Genomic DNA, 16,225 nt, shown 5'->3' on the forward strand with positions numbered 1-16,225 from the left:
TGATAAATGATCCACTTAATAAGCACTATGTTGGTGCATTTTAGGCAAAACTGGGTTCATTTTCTTACTTTAAAGAATTAAATGAATTATTTGTTTATTTGAAACACTTAATATACTTCTAATATTGTATAAAAAAGACTTAATTAAAAAAAATCTGCACAGGGTACCAATTGTTTTTTCCGATTAATTGACAAAATAATTGATTAATCGGTGAGTAAAATAATTGTAGGTTGCAGCCTTACATGTGGAAATTTTAATTTCACCATAAAATTATCAGGATTTAATAATTTGAATTCCTCAAGAGAAATTCCTCAATTTCCCTTGAGGAATTTTAATAACATAGGAACTTGGTGGTAGTAGTACACATGAAATAAGACAAATGTATAAATAACTTTTTAGCAACATATAGGAGCTTGTTTTAAGTCAAAAAGTCAAAAATATTGATGAAAAAATACTAGTTTTAAGTGAAATAATCCACCAGTGTACCAAGACATTTTTTCCATATCGTAAGTTAAAATATCTTGCTCACTCCACTGGTAGATTATTTCACAAATGTCTAGCATTTTTCCATCAATATTAAGGAATTATTGACTTAAAACAAGCTCTTATAGGCTGCTGAAAAGGTACTTGTAAGTTGGTTTAGTCTAATTTGAAGTGTACTCAGATAGTTACACTGGAAATTAGACCAAAAATACTTGTTAAGTAAGATTTTCTGTTTTTTCAGTGCTGTAATTGTGATATGGTTCAAATGATAACGACTCAATATTTAAACATTTTATAAACATTATGCCTAAAATTCTCTGTATTTGAGCTGGAAATCCACGCAGCCACTGTATCTGTGACTCTTGCAGATGTGCATAGACCCGACTCTCTCTGTAGCGCTGGGAGACAAGCCGCCACCTCTTTATTTATGCGAGGAGTGCAGCCAGAGGATCGCTGGGTATGCATCTGCTTCACCTCTTTTCTCCAAAACAAACACACAATCATTGCAAACTCACATCTCCTGTTGCCTGCAGGCTCATTGTTCCTGTCTCCACCTCAGCCAAAGCACAAAGCCAGGGTTATGTAATTCCCCTGTGCCACTAATGAGATCATCATCACAGAAAAACGTGCATCCACTTGTTCCTCATTTCTCCAGAATGTGGACGATTATAATTACATGGCTTTGCAGTGTTTTGCAGGATGCTTAGCAACGCTTATGCTCTGTCAGGAAGCTGAATTTGTTGTGTTTAAGTCTCTGTGCAGCATTTCACCTCTAAATTATGCAACGTTTTATTTCTATGACCTTTGCAGAGATCATCCCGAGTGGCTTGTTGATGTCCTATTGCCACAAGGTGAGCATGTACAGCAAATAAACAGTTTAAGATGGATTACTCATGCATAGCAAAGGTTTTCCATACAAAACACTGCAGCCAGTATGCCGTATTAAACTGTTTTGAGATTTTTGATTTCTACTGGTTATTTGGTAAAAACAATTATTTGCCCGCTGACAAATTTCTTTTTTTGTGTATTTTTCATAAACAAATTTTTGTACTAGACACAGACACCTTGAGTTGGTAGATTAAAAAAATTACAGTTTTCACGTGATTAAATCTTTTACGAGAAGCAAACCTCTCCAGCTATCTAAAAATCTTCTTAAAGCTGCAGTATGTAACTTTTATTTAAAATATATTTATTAAAACTGTCACCATGTTGTGACAGTTATGAGACAGATAATCTGATAATCAGTGGAAAGATCGATGTCTTCTACCTCTTCCCTGAGCTACTACAGCTGTCTGAAGAAATTGACCACTACACCAAAGACAACCAGTCAGAGCCAGAAGAAGTGTCTTAGCGCTGTTAATCATCCTCATGTATGCACTAATCCATGTGTTAAAGTTAGAGAAAGATTCTAGCATTACAGGAAAACAGCTTATCCACCGTTATCAGTGGGTATGCTAACTAGCCTTAGCATTATCTACAAGCTGTGGTAGTTTCTGCCAGCTGCACAGACAGTGATTGACAGTGCTAAGACCCGCCTCCTGGCTCTGATTGGTTGTTTATAGTTTGCACTGGGAAAAGACAGATTATCTGTCAGCACATGGTGACAGTTTCAATAAATATGTTAAAAAAATATGTAAAAGATGATACAAGACGTAATAAAATGTGTAACATTAGATGAGGACAGAATCCTCATTTAATCATTGAGAGCTAAAACAATTTAAATACATAATTAGGCAAAGAAATATATAAATATGTCATGATGGTAGTTAGTAACAAGCCCACATGCAGAACACAAAACAGGAGAGGTAGTATCAGTATAAATGATTTAATAGACCACACAATATAGAGAGAGAATCAGGATGATCTGGTCCGGGGAAAAACGACAGTAACTGCAACAATAGTTCACTGTGTGGAGAAAACAGAATGATGAGTTCAGGGGCCGTGGGAAGATGGAAATCTATCTGGGAAAAAATAGTTGATCTTACTTGTGGTTGATGAATGAAGTCTTGGAGGGGAAACTGTGTATGTCCGGGGTCTCGTTTTCGTGATGGGTCCAGGAACAACGGAGGAGTGCGGCGGGGAGCGGACAGGTAGGCTTGGGTGCCACGGAGACACGGAGGAAGGGAACGGCCGCCAGCCGTGGAGTCCAGGGAAGAATAGCAAACAACGGGGAAGTGAGTCTGGGAACTCGGGCAACCTGTGGGTATATCCACGGAGTCACGAGGGCGGTTCAAAAACCAGGAAATCCGTCAGGGTCTTGTCAAAGGATAACCTGAAGGCAAATGGAAAAAACAAAAACAGATCACTAGACGGTTCGAGGCAACAAGGAACATAGAATCAGGCTTCAGGGGGCTCAGAGGTACCGTGACTGGCTAACACTCAGGCGACGCTGGACTGGCGGCCAACTCCTTAAGTCTGTGCCGTTGATGAGGATGATCCCGAACAGCTGCGGATGATGATGCACCGCACTCCAACCGAACCTGTCGCCATCTGGTGGTAAAGGTTGATAGGGCACACAGGAATCCCCACCATGCAGCCAGAACCCCGAACACAACAGTACCCCCTCAACGGTCGCCACCTGGCGGCCTAGACGAGGTGGAAGGCAACGAGCGATAGTCGGAGATAAGAGAAGGGTCTAGGATGGAAGAACCTGAGGTCCAGGATCTTTCCTCCGGACCGTAGCCCTCCCAATCGACGAGGTACTGCCAGCCGCGACCTCGCCGACGGGAGTCCACGATCCGGCGGACGGTGTATGCCGGATGACCATCAATGTCACGGGGGGGTGGTGGGGGTTCGGCTGGAGGGCAGAGCGTGCTGGTCTGGACAGGTTTGATCTGGGACACATGGAAGGTGGGGTGGACGCGGAGGGAGGCGGGCAAACGGAGACGGACAGCAGACGGACTGATAACGGTTTCAATGGGGAAGGGACCTATGTATCGGGGGGAGAGCTTCTTGGAGATGGATTTGAGTGGAATGTCCCGTGAAGAAAGCCATACCTGTTGACCTGGGATGTATGTGGGTGCTGGTCTTCTCCTTCGGTCAGCCAGGCGCTTATTTCTATCAGCCGTGTGGTTGAGATTACTGATAATGGTGCTCCAGACTCTCTGACAACGGCGGATGTGATGACGGACTGAGGTGACCGAAATATCCTTCTCCTCTGAGGAAAGAAGAGGGGGTTGATACCCAATGGAGGCCTCAAACGGGGACATACCGGTAGCTGCTGAGATGTGGCTGTTGTGAGCGTACTCCACCCAAGGGAGGAATTGGGACCAGTCAGAGGGATTGGTGGAGGTGAAGCAACGGAGGGTGGTTTCCAGATCCTGGTTGAGCCGTTCAGTTTGACCGTTGGTCTGGGGGTGAAAGCCGGAAGAGAGTGAGACAGATGCATTGAGAGCCGAACAGAAACTTTTCCAAACCTGGGAGATGAACTGAGGACCTCGGTCAGAGAGGATGTTTTGTGGGATGCCATGGAGTCGGAAAACGTGTTTGATTAGGAGCTGAGCGGTTTGAAAAGCTGTGGGTAATTTACGGAGCGGAACGAAGTGGCAGGCCTTGGAGAAACGGTCGACGATGGAGAGGATGGTGGTCATGCCCTTGGAAGGAGGCAGGCCGGTAACAAAATCTATAGATATGTGAGACCATGGCCGTTTGGGAATGGGAAGAGGTTGCAGGAGACCAGATGGTGGTTGGTGAGAGGTTTTATTTCTGGAACAGGTGGTGCAGGCTTGGACATACTCACTAACATCTTTATGGACAGAAGGCCACCAAAACTTGCGGTTGATGAGTGCGATGGTACGGCTTATTCCGGGATGAGCAGAGAATTTAGAGGCATGGATCCAGTGGAGAAAACGGGCTCGGACTGAAACAGGAACGTAGAGCTTGTTGGGTGGACAGGTGTGGGGTGCAGGTTCGGTTAACTGAGCTTGTTTAATGATGTCCTCAATCTCCCAGGTAACTGTGGCGACTGTACAACTGGGAGGAAGAATAGTGGCTGGGGCCTTCTCGGAATCATCAGGTGAATACAGGCGGGAAAGTGCGTCAGGTTTAATGTTACGGGAACCAGGGCGATATGAGATGGAGAGATTGAATCGAGAGAAAAAGAGAGACCAGCGAGACTGACGTGGGTTGAGCCTCCGGGCAGACTGAAGGTAGGACAAGTTCTTGTGGTCGGTCCAGACCAGCACCGGAAGCTCTGCTCCCTCCAGCCAATGTCTCCATTCTTCTAGCGCTAGTTTTATGGCTAACAGCTCCCGATCTCCCACATCATAGTTTCTCTCAGGGGGTGATAGTCTGCGGGAAAAAAAGGCACATGGGTGAGTCTTATTGTCGCGAGGAGAGATCTGAGATAAGACTGCACCAACTCCGGTGTCTGAGGCGTCGACTTCGACAATGAACTGTCGGGATGGGTCTGGCTGAATCAGGATAGGTGCGTTGGCGAAGAGGGCCTTGAGGCGTGAGAACGCCGCTTCTGCCTCCGGAGTCCAACTAAAAGGGATTTTGGAAGAGGTTAGTGCAGTTAGTGGTAACGCTGTCTGACTGTAGTTTCTGATAAACCGGCGGTAAAAGTTTGCAAATCCGAGGAAACGTTGGAGCTGCTTGCGGGTTTCGGGCGTGGGCCACTGCAGTACCGCCTGGATCTTTTCCTCCGCTGGCCGTACCTGTCCGCCCCCTAGTACGAAACCCAAGAAGGAAATGGACGGCTTGTGGAACTCACACTTCTCAGCTTTGACAAAGAGCTTGTTTTCGAGAAGTCTCTGGAGAACCATGCGAACGCATGCTTTGTGTGTTTCTAGATTCGGTGAATAAATAAGAATGTCATCCAGATAAACGAAAACAAAGATGTTCAGAAAGTCTCTTAAAACATCGTTTACTAATGCCTGGAAAAATGCAGGCGCATTGGATAAGCCAAAAGGCATAACGCAGTACTCGAAATGGCCAGTAGGGGTCTTAAATGCAGTCTTCCACTCGTCACCTTTGCGTATGCGCAGAAGGTGGTAGGCGTTTCTCAGGTCGAGCTTGGAAAACACTGTAGCACCATGCACTGGTTCGAAGGCAGATGATTATAATGGCAGGGGATACTTATTCTTGACAGTAATACTATTTAACCCCCTATAGTCAATGCAGGGTCTCAGGGATCCATCTTTCTTCCCTACAAAAAAAAATCCAGCTCCCATAGGGGAAGATGAGGGGCGGATTATACCGGCTGCCAAGGACTCTTTTAGGTATTTCTCCATTGTCTCTCTTTCAGGTCGGGAGATATTGTATAGGCGGCTGGCGGGTAACGGAGCACCCGGCAGGAGATCAATGGCACAATCATATGGACGGTGAGGAGGGAGAGAAAGAGCCTTGGACTTACTGAACACAGGAGCGAGGTCGTGGTATTCAGCAGGGATTGTGGAGAGATCGACCGGGTCCGTCTCCTGGGACTCAGCCGATGAAGGACCTGGGGGAACAGCTGACCGGAGACAAGATGAGTGACATGAAATGGACCAGGATTCTAGGTGCTTTTCGGTCCAGTTTATTTGTGGGTTGTGAAGTTGTAACCAGTGGAAACCTAAAATTATGGGGGAATTGGCTGATGAAAATACAAAAAATGAAATAAACTCACTGTGGTTACCAGAAATGATGAGGTGAAGTGGTTTGGTTTTATGGGTGATGTGTGGCAGCGTTTTACCATCTAATGCAGTGACTCGCAGTGGAACAGGTAGTGGTTCGGTCTCTATTCTCAATTGTTTAACCAGGGAATCGTCGATCAGATCTTGTTCGCAACCGGAGTCGATTAGGGCGGATAGAGAAAATGACTGGGTCTGAATCAGAATGGTTGCAGGCAGCAATAGTCGAGGAGAGTCCTTTTCGTTGGGATGGTCCGCCAACCTCCTCGCCTCTACTGGCGGACCGGGAGGTTTAAACGAACGGGACAACTAGCTAGGAAATGACCCGGGGAACCACAATAAATACAGAGTCGGGCCGAAATGCGTCGCTGGCGCTCTTCAGGAGTCAGGCGAGTTCGACCTAACTGCATGGGCTCGGGTTCATGGGAGACTCGGGGCGGAGAACCTGTAGAAGGGGGAGCGGAGCCACCGAGGTGTTTAAATGGTTGGCTCTTGTGACCCAAATCTCTCCTACGGGACCGGATTCTATTATCCAGTCGGATGGTCTGGCTAATTAATTCCTCTAGGGTCCTTGGTTCTTCAAGAGTGGCCAGCTCATCCTTAATGTTTTCATTTAGCGCGTTATAATATGCGCTCTTAAGCGCGGCTGGGTTCCAGCCTGTCGTCGCAGCCTTGATGCGGAAATCAACAGAAAAATCTGCCACAGTTCTATTTCCCTGTTTAATATTCCATAATTCTCTGGAATTAAATGACTGATCAGCATCGGGACAAAACACCTGTCTGAACTCTTTTATAAATGCATCAAATGAACAGCCATAGCATGCTGGATCAGGGAAACGAGCTTCGGCCCATAACAAAGCTTGTCCCGACAATGAGGACAGGACGTAAGCAATCTTGGAACTGTCGTACGGGAAGCTTCTTGGAGAGTGATTAAACATTATAGAGCATTGGAGGAGAAAACCATTACATTTATTTCGGTCACCTGTGAATCTTTCGGGTGTAGGTGGACGGACCTCTGAAAACGTGGATTGGATCTCCGGGACTGGGTTTGAGACAAGAGCTGAGTCAGAAGCTGGAGCGGGATCTGGAGGAGAAGTTTGAGGGGCTGAGCCTCGAAGGAAACGGGTTAATTCAGACAGTTGTAGGTTAGTTTCAGTTTGGATTTTACTTAATTCTCTTAATGCGTTTTCATGAGTTTGTAATACGGATTGTTGTTCGGCTAGGGCTCTCCGGATTGCGTCTGCTGGACTGATTTGTTGGCCTGAGTGTTCTGTCATGATGGTAGTTAGTAACAAGCCCACATGCAGAACACAAAACAGGAGAGGTAGTATCAGTATAAATGATTTAATAGACCACACAATATAGAGAGAGAATCAGGATGATCTGGTCCGGGGAAAAACGACAGTAACTGCAACAATAGTTCACTGTGTGGAGAAAACAGAATGATGAGTTCAGGGGCCGTGGGAAGATGGAAATCTATCTGGGAAAAAATAGTTGATCTTACTTGTGGTTGATGAATGAAGTCTTGGAGGGGAAACTGTGTATGTCCGGGGTCTCGTTTTCGTGATGGGTCCAGGAACAACGGAGGAGTGCGGCGGGGAGCGGACAGGTAGGCTTGGGTGCCACGGAGACACGGAGGAAGGGAACGGCCGCCAGCCGTGGAGTCCAGGGAAGAATAGCAAACAACGGGGAAGTGAGTCTGGGAACTCGGGCAACCTGTGGGTATATCCACGGAGTCACGAGGGCGGTTCAAAAACCAGGAAATCCGTCAGGGTCTTGTCAAAGGATAACCTGAAGGCAAATGGAAAAAACAAAAACAGATCACTAGACGGTTCGAGGCAACAAGGAACATAGAATCAGGCTTCAGGGGGCTCAGAGGTACCGTGACTGGCTAACACTCAGGCGACGCTGGACTGGCGGCCAACTCCTTAAGTCTGTGCCGTTGATGAGGATGATCCCGAACAGCTGCGGATGATGATGCACCGCACTCCAACCGGAACCTGTCGCCATCTGGTGGTAAAGGTTGATAGGGCACACAGGAATCCCCACCATGCAGCCAGAACCCCGGAACACAACAAAATATTTATATATCTGTTGCAACAAAGGTGCAAATGATTGGTTTTACGTTTTAAGATAATCTGTTTTTACATTTTAAAACTCTAGATTTCCCAACATGTAGTGTTGCACTTTACAGAAACGAAGTTTAAAGTGTGACAATTAAAAAACAGAGGCAATATGAACATTTGTTTGCATTTATTAATCATGTTTTTAATGTTTAGAAGTGATCTGTCATGATATGGAAATATTTGTGTTTTCTCGTTGTTCATCATTCTTTATTTTCTTTGCAGCAGAGATATCTGCCATTTGTCAAAAGAAGGTAAGCTTAATACTCTTTATATTCACCGTGATCTATGTTAATAAATCTTGCTGTATTTTCTTTTATGTAGATAAAACCATATATTTACAGAAGCTGTATTTAAGGACACATTAACTTGTTTCCTCTCGCTGTTGGGCATTAATTCACGCATCTTCTTTACAGTCACTTAGAATTACCAAATAATTTGTATTTGCTAAATGCCATGAAGGCTTTTTAATTGCTTTCCTCTACATACATTGGTATTAAGAAATTTGTGATGTCATAACTTGGCATCATTGATAGCTGTTATCTTAATTCACAACATTTTAGTTGAATTGAGAAACATATATGGACAAATACAGATGCTACTTCTGCATGAACATCTGACTGTTCTTGGGGAATTAAGTGCTTGACATATTTTATTCTTTTAATCCTTTTTTCTTTTAAGCAGAGGTTCCTGTTTTTATTATATTTTATAAATATGTCTAAGAATAACAATGTGAAAAAAATCAAAATAATCTGTCATCTGATACAAAACCATGTTAAAATGTGGTTATGTTTTTGTTAAATTAAACATATTAAGAAAAATTTCACCCTTTATGTTATGCAAAGACCTACTTGATACAAGAGAAAACTTACGTTTTTAAGAAACTTTTTCATTAGTCATTGCATAAGATCAATTAACTTTATATTAACTCGTTAACCAATAACTTGCATCCCTAATTTAAATAGATTAAAGTTTGCAGCCCTTTGTTGATATTAGCTGATCAATCTATTTGATTTGATTACATCTCTGTAAATGTGTTCAAGACATTTTCTTAACTAAATTTATTTTATTCTGGACTAAGAGAGCAGCAAACCCCATTTCAAACGCAGCTGCTGCTACTGGGCCGTGATGTTTATTTGCTCTTGCTGAATGCTCTGCACAGGCTAAGTGCTCCCTACTGGTTTCCACGGAGATTCAGGTCTCAGGTAATCCTGTCAGGCCCTTGTTGTCTGTGGAAACAGCTGGGCTCCGCCCTGGTTTGTTTGTTCAGCACCATGTAATCCACATCCTTCCTTGATCACTCTGAGGAATTAGATTTACACCTACGCTGTTGTTATTAAACGGGAACTCTATCTAAAAATACAACATGAGGCCTGCACTGCAAAAACACAAAACCTTACCAAGTATTTTTGGTCTAGTTTCTAGTGCAAATACTTTAGTACACTTGAAATAAGACACAACTAACTTGCTAGAAACATTTCATCAAGAAAAACAAACTTGTTTTAAATAATTAATTCCTTAATATTGATAAAAAAGTACTAGTTACACTAGCAGATTATTGACATATATCAAGAATTTTTTTCCCATGTTAGAAGTGAAATAATCTGCCAATATTGAGAAATTATTGACTTAAAAAAGCTCCAATATTATGGTGAAATGTTACTTGTAAGTTAGTTTGGCCTTCTTTCAAGTATGCTACGCTATTTGCACTAGAAAGTAAACAAAAAAGGATGTTTTCCCACGTAATAGTCTGTTAGGCTATGCAATGTTTGCTATATTTTCAGCAGGTGCGGTTCACTGTCACACTGCACTGTGTCAAACGAACCAAACCTTTTGAAAAAAATTGTTCCCCTTCTCGCCTGTAGAGGCGCTGCAGTACGAACCATTGAATGAAACTACATGAAAACCTCTGAAGAAGACACTGGGCGCGTCTTTCTTCTTCACAAAATGTAAACAAAAATTGAGTAGCGTCAGATTGTAGCGGTTGTATGATTTCTCTTTTGTCTTTAGTAAAAGCTACGAGCCCTTTCTCCCACTAGCGATAGGTTTCTGTAGTGATGGCCAAATGAAGCCTCATGAAGCAATGAAGCTTCCGGCCCATTGCTTTGCCCAAAAGTTCATTACTCGATGCTTCATTCATTTCTCACTAGTGACATCTGCTGGTGAAGCTGTGACAGCCTGTCACTCAGATAGACATATTTAAAAACAATTAGTACATGCAATATTGTCACAAAGTTTTTGTCAAACTCACGTTTAGTAACAGGAGAGTCAATTAAATCCTATTTAACTAATCGTTTTTAATTATTAAAATTATTTGTTGCCAATCCTAGTGGCTGTTTTCTTCTGTCATTGACTGATTTAACAGTAGACATTTGTTTTGGTGTACTTGGAGTTCAGTGCTTGTTGGGGCAGACAGTTTTCTTCGAGTTTTGATTTGCCTCCTGAAAAACTTTCTATTGGCTCTCTGATCTGATCCCTTATATTTTTACTCATAAGCCAGAATTTTACTCGTCCAGCAGCTTCAAGTCTGTTTCTGCTGTGCAAGACTGATATATTTTTACAGAACAAAGAAATAGTGGAAATTTCAAGAAGGTGAAAATTTTAGAGGTGAAGGGTTTAATTATTGTTATTTAAGAATCTTGTGAGTGAATCATCTCAAGTATTCCCTGATGTCAGATTTTTTCTTCTTGCTGGCTCCTTTTCAATCAAGTTTATTTGTGTAGCACATTTCAGCAACAATGCAGTGTCAAAATGTTTTACTTAATAAAAACACATAAATATAAAGTCATAAAATATGCCACAATCAACCATTGAGAAAACTGGTAACAAACATTACATTTTGATGAGTGTCATCATCAAAATCATTAATACACATGAACTATAAAAGGTTCCTTTTATTTCGGCCACTTATGAAGACAAATACTCCACTCATGCGATCAAGCAGCGGCTCATCACGCTTTTATTTTGAAAACCGATACGCAAAATGAAGCAGTCACGTGACCCATGCAATGCGAGGCCTCGTTTGTTGCCAGTCACGTGGTTTTCAGCAAGACGACACAAGCCTCGAAGCGGGGCTTCATCGGACACGCCCCCTTATTACTCGGTACAAGCCTCGAAGCCTGGCTTCAGATAGACCATCACTAGGTTTCTGTATATATAGTACAGGCACATTACAACTATTACTCGATTGCCATTTTTGAGTACGCTACCCACCTCTTTGTAGTGCCTAGATAAATATTAGTGCTATTCCGTATTGCTTACTGCCGAACTAGCGAAATTAGCTTAGCTAATTTAGCCATTTCTGTTATCTAAGAAGTATGTTATACATGTACTTACTCTGCCGGTCACCAGAACCTTGTTATTCACACGAAGTGTTCGTACGTCCTTTACAAAGCCGTTGAAACACTGATTGTATGCGTCTTGGTATTCACTAAATAGTTGATTATATCGAAGTATGAGATCGGAGGCAGCTTGTCCACATTGTCCGATGCAGATCGATCTAGACAGCAGCCATTTTGTCCATGTATCTTTCTCTCGAACATTGGTCAACATGTCACACATGAGTTCATTATGCATTGCACGCACATTCCTTCTAAGATGACACGGATCACTTCCGGTTTAGTCTTGTTCACTTCCGCTCACAGAGTGGTCTCCAGTCCACTTGGATCCACTTTCGAACAGCACCATAGTTTACTTTAATCGAATTGAGACCTAGATTTTTAGGCGGACCAGAGTTTGATTTTTTGTTCTGCATTAGAGTTCGATGCTTAAATCAAAGGGACTTTCTAGACAAAATTTGATTGAAGCGGACCCAACAGGGCTCAGATTTTGCGTTTTTGTGTGTCGCTGATGAATGTTTTGTCGTTGAACGCTGAATGAAGCTGCTCTCCATCACATAACGCATGTGTTAATTTGTTCGGCAGCAGTGTATGCCTCTAATAGTGCCAGATTAGAGGCTGATCAGATTACCATGGCTCCCTTTTTATTTTTAGAAACTTCCAGCTACTGACGTGTGCTGTTTTCTCACTTTGATGTGCACAGGTTTCCAATCAGAGTAGTGAGCTGATAAAAAAAAAAAAAAACGTGACTCATGGATTGGTTGTTCACATCAGAAATAAACAGTCTTTCCCTCTCCCTCCTCCTCCCACTCCTCGTTTTCCTCGCAGAACTGCAGCTCTCATGTCAGGAGGGCCGTGGTCACCTGCTTCTCAGCCGGCTGCTGCGAGCGCCATGGCAACAGGCCCGTCCGCTACTGCAAGCGTTGCCATGTCAACCAACACAGCAGCGAGGTGGGGGCTGCGGCGGAGACCCATCTATACCAGACCTCGCCCCCGCCCATCAACACGCGGGAGTGCGGCGCGGAGGAGCTGGTGTGCACGGTGGAAGCTGTCATTAGGTATAAACGCAGATCTGCTGCGGTTCTGTAACGTGAAATCATGGAGATGCGTTTTGTTTTCACTCCTCCACCTCTCTTTAAATGCGTCCAGCCTTCTGAAGGAGGCAGAAATCTATGCAGAGCAGCGTGAGTTTGAGCTGAACAGGCGTCGTCAGATGGGCCTGTCCGCCTCCCACCACTCCCTGGACAACATCGAGTTTGACAACAAGGAGGACGACCAGCACGACCAGCGGCTCCTCAGTCAGTTCGGCATCTGGTTCCTGGTGTGTGTCATCAGCAAGGGAGGGAGGGCCGATCACAAATAAAGTTAAAATCCCTGATTTTTTTTCTATACCAGATCCGATTTTTATTATTTTTTCTTCTCAAAACTTAAAATGGCAGAAAAATATTTTCAAAAAGTGATTTTCAATTCAGCTATCTCTTCTGTGTGTTGTACAACGGATTATTAGAATCAGGCTGCAACTAACAATTATTTTAGTAATCGATTATTCAAATTATTAATCGATTAACTGGATAACAAATATCGGCATATTTTCCATCTAACCACTTAAGCTCATTCCATAATAATATTAGAAATACATTAGGAAACACTTTTGAATAAATATATTATCACCTAAAATGCAATAACAGCATTCCTTTAGTGAACGTTTGATTATTTGTAGCAGAGGATGCATCTGCAGATAAAAATACTTCAAAAAGTTCAGCCCTTTCTGCTTGACTTAACATCAATACAGTGTGGAGCTGATCTGTTTGTGTTTTGGATTAAAGAATTAATTGGATAGCAAAAGGTGTTTAATTTTTACAGAATTTGGACTTGGTGAAGCTAAAACTATCCCACTTATCTTAAGTGCAAAATGTACATATTTTTGCACAGTTTTGGCTTAATTACTCCTTGGACTGTGTTCTTCTTTCAGCAAATGGCCTTTCTTAGAGTCTGCATACTGCAGTTAATGACTAATTGATCACTAAATTAGTTGAGGATTATTCCAGTGATCAATTAATCACCATTAATCTGATTTATTGTTTCAGCCCAGAACCAGAAATCAGGGGTAGAGTTAGAGCAACTTGACGTGAACAGCTGCCTGTGTAGTTCATTCCTCAAAATATACTCGCTTGTTTGCACAATCACTTCAAAATTCTGCCTATGATAATAATTTGATTCTGATGTGTTAAAATACTCAGTATTTCCTTATCTGTAAAACGTGTAAAACTCAAAAGATGCTGAGCATTCCTCATCTTAATTTGTTGGGTTTTCTTTTAGTCTGAGTTCTCATAAATAGAACAACTTCACTCTCCTAATATGACTTTATTCTGGTAATATTATGACTTTATTATCGTATTATTTTGACTCTTTTGCTATAATGTTGACTTTATTGTAATTTTATTTCCAGAATAAAAATAAAATTGTAGCTTGGCTTTGATATTCTGTCAGAGTTAACCTGAATTCAATATCCTTATAAATAAAAGTTGTGAAACATTCTTGTCATACAAGATGGCCGCCGTGGGTGAGCTGATATTGCTCTGAACTATGGGAACCCAAGGAGTGGGTGAAAAAACAAACCCAAATTCAATCTACAAAACCAAAAATTTGACTAATCAATTAATTGATAGAATTTGATTAATCACTTAGGCCTAGATTCATGTTACCTGCTCTGACTGGTTCTAATTGTGCGTTCAGGTGAGCCTGTGCACGCCCAATGAGAACACGCCTACGGAGAGCCTGGCGCGGCTCGTCAGCATGGTCTTCCAGTGGTTTCACTCCACTGCCTACATGATGGACGATGAAGTGGGAAGCCTGGTGGAGAAGCTGAAGCCACAGTTTGTCACAAAATGGCTGAAGACGGTGTGTGAAGTGCGCTTTGACGTCATGGTCATGTGTCTGCTGCCTAAGCCGGTCGAGTTCGCCAGGGTAGGGTCAACACTAATGACCTTCATCAGCATCTTGCATTCACTGCAAAAACAAAATCTTACCAAGTATTTTTGTCTTGTTTCCAGTCCAGATCTTAGTACATTTGAAGCAATATAGCACTAATGTAAAGGTGACTTCTCAGACAAATGTAGGAGCTTGTTTTAAGTTTTGAATATTGATTATAAAAGAAGTACTAGCTCCACTGACAGACTATCTTACTTATAAGAAGACATTTCCCCCATGATATGAGTGAAAAATAAATCTGCTTTAAACAAGCTCCTATATCTTGCTGAAAAGCTACTTGTAAGTTATTTTTTGTCTTATTTACTGAAAAATACACAAACTCTTACCAAACTGTCATTTTGGTCTAGTTTTTAGTACAGTAGAAATAAAACAAAAAGTAACTTTTAAGCAAGATATAGGATCTTGTTTTAGGTCAATAACTCCTTAATATTAACAAAAAAGTACAAATTACACTGGCAGAGTATAACATGGGAAAAATATCTTCTTATAAGTGAAGTAACCTGCCATTGGAACTAATTCTTTTAAACCTAGCCGGTTGCTAGGTGATGAGCGGAATTCTGCTGGGTTGCTAGGTAACAGGGCAGTGCCTGCAAGGAGTTTGAAACAACTCATTCCACAGACACCAAAAAACTTTCATTTATTGGAAAAACATGGCTGGATGTTTCTTTTTTTTAACGCTTCAGCTATTTCTAGAAGTGGTAGAGACCCAAATGGAAGTACAAAAATGTGAAAAATATGAATTTTCCCTTTAGAACAAGCTCCTACATCATGCTGAAAAGTTACTTGTAAGTTAGTTTTGCCTTATTTTAAGTCTACTAAGATATTTACACTACTAACTAAACCAAAATTACCAGTACTTGGTAATATTTTTTTTGTTTTCGCCACATTACAAGTGTACTTGCTGTAGAAATTATACAAAAATACTTGTTAAGATTTTGTGCTTTTGCAGTGTTTTCTGACAGCTAATCACCAGCGTCTTCTGGTCCACAGGTGGGAGGTTACTGGGATAAGTCATGTAGCACGGTGACACAGCTGAAGGAGGGTCTGAACCGGATCCTGTGTCTGATACCTTACAATGTGATCAGTCAGCCGCTGTGGGAGTGTTTCATGCCGGAGTGGCTGGAGGCCATCCGCACCGAGGTGCCTGACAACCAGCTCAAAGAGTTCAGGGAGGTGCTCAGGTACAAACTTCTTCTGCTAACAGTTGTGTCTCTGCCTGTCGGAATAACAAATTTTGCAATAGTTATTGCGATAAACGATAATATTATTGCAGTGAAACCATTTCCAAGTAATATAACAGTGATGGTATAGTAATGCAAGGATGCATTCTCAAAGATCAACAAACTTTAAATTCTGATCCACATTTAACGCTGGAACTGGAAGACATTTTAAATATTCAAAATAAATAAACAAAACAACAAATAAAATGAATCATGTCTCTAAAAAACTAAGTTGTCCTTCAAAAAATGTCTAGTTGAGACCAAAACACCAAACTGGATACTTTTATTACCCAGTTTGTGTTAGGAAAAAGAGAGAAACGATAAATCATGCAAATAGAAATTGTTGAACTTGTTTTAATTTATTATGTGATTTATTGATTTATTTCTTATTGTAACATGCCTCCTTGTGTCTTTGCTACACTGGCCAAAATTATTAAGCTGACAAGACTTTTTCTTTC

The 16,225-nt window shown here is 41.9% G+C and overlaps 1 protein-coding gene and 1 long non-coding RNA gene across 8 annotated transcripts in view; one reads left to right on the forward strand and one right to left on the reverse strand.

Moving 5' to 3' along the window:
- Positions 1 to 16,225, forward strand: part of LOC122845856 (protein unc-79 homolog) — a 70,872-nt gene that overhangs the window by 16,216 nt on the left and 38,431 nt on the right. For all 7 annotated transcript variants that reach the window (XM_044142348.1, XM_044142351.1, XM_044142350.1 and 4 more), the window contains exons 9-15: positions 852 to 940; positions 1,294 to 1,334; positions 8,444 to 8,472; positions 12,385 to 12,614; positions 12,706 to 12,877; positions 14,293 to 14,523; positions 15,538 to 15,728. In XM_044142348.1, coding sequence (XP_043998283.1) covers positions 852 to 940; positions 1,294 to 1,334; positions 8,444 to 8,472; positions 12,385 to 12,614; positions 12,706 to 12,877; positions 14,293 to 14,523; positions 15,538 to 15,728 — 983 coding nt within the window. The remainder of the gene's footprint in view (positions 1 to 851; positions 941 to 1,293; positions 1,335 to 8,443; positions 8,473 to 12,384; positions 12,615 to 12,705; positions 12,878 to 14,292; positions 14,524 to 15,537; positions 15,729 to 16,225) is intronic.
- LOC122845857 lies at positions 2,261 to 2,959 on the reverse strand. The gene is made up of 3 exons (XR_006373143.1): positions 2,847 to 2,959; positions 2,469 to 2,755; positions 2,261 to 2,388 (listed from the first exon to the last, which is right to left on the reverse strand). It is a non-coding gene; the product is annotated as an uncharacterized LOC122845857 (long non-coding RNA).

Source organism: Gambusia affinis, linkage group LG16 (genome assembly GCF_019740435.1).
Source record: "Gambusia affinis linkage group LG16, SWU_Gaff_1.0, whole genome shotgun sequence".
NCBI lineage: Eukaryota > Metazoa > Chordata > Actinopteri > Cyprinodontiformes > Poeciliidae > Gambusia > Gambusia affinis.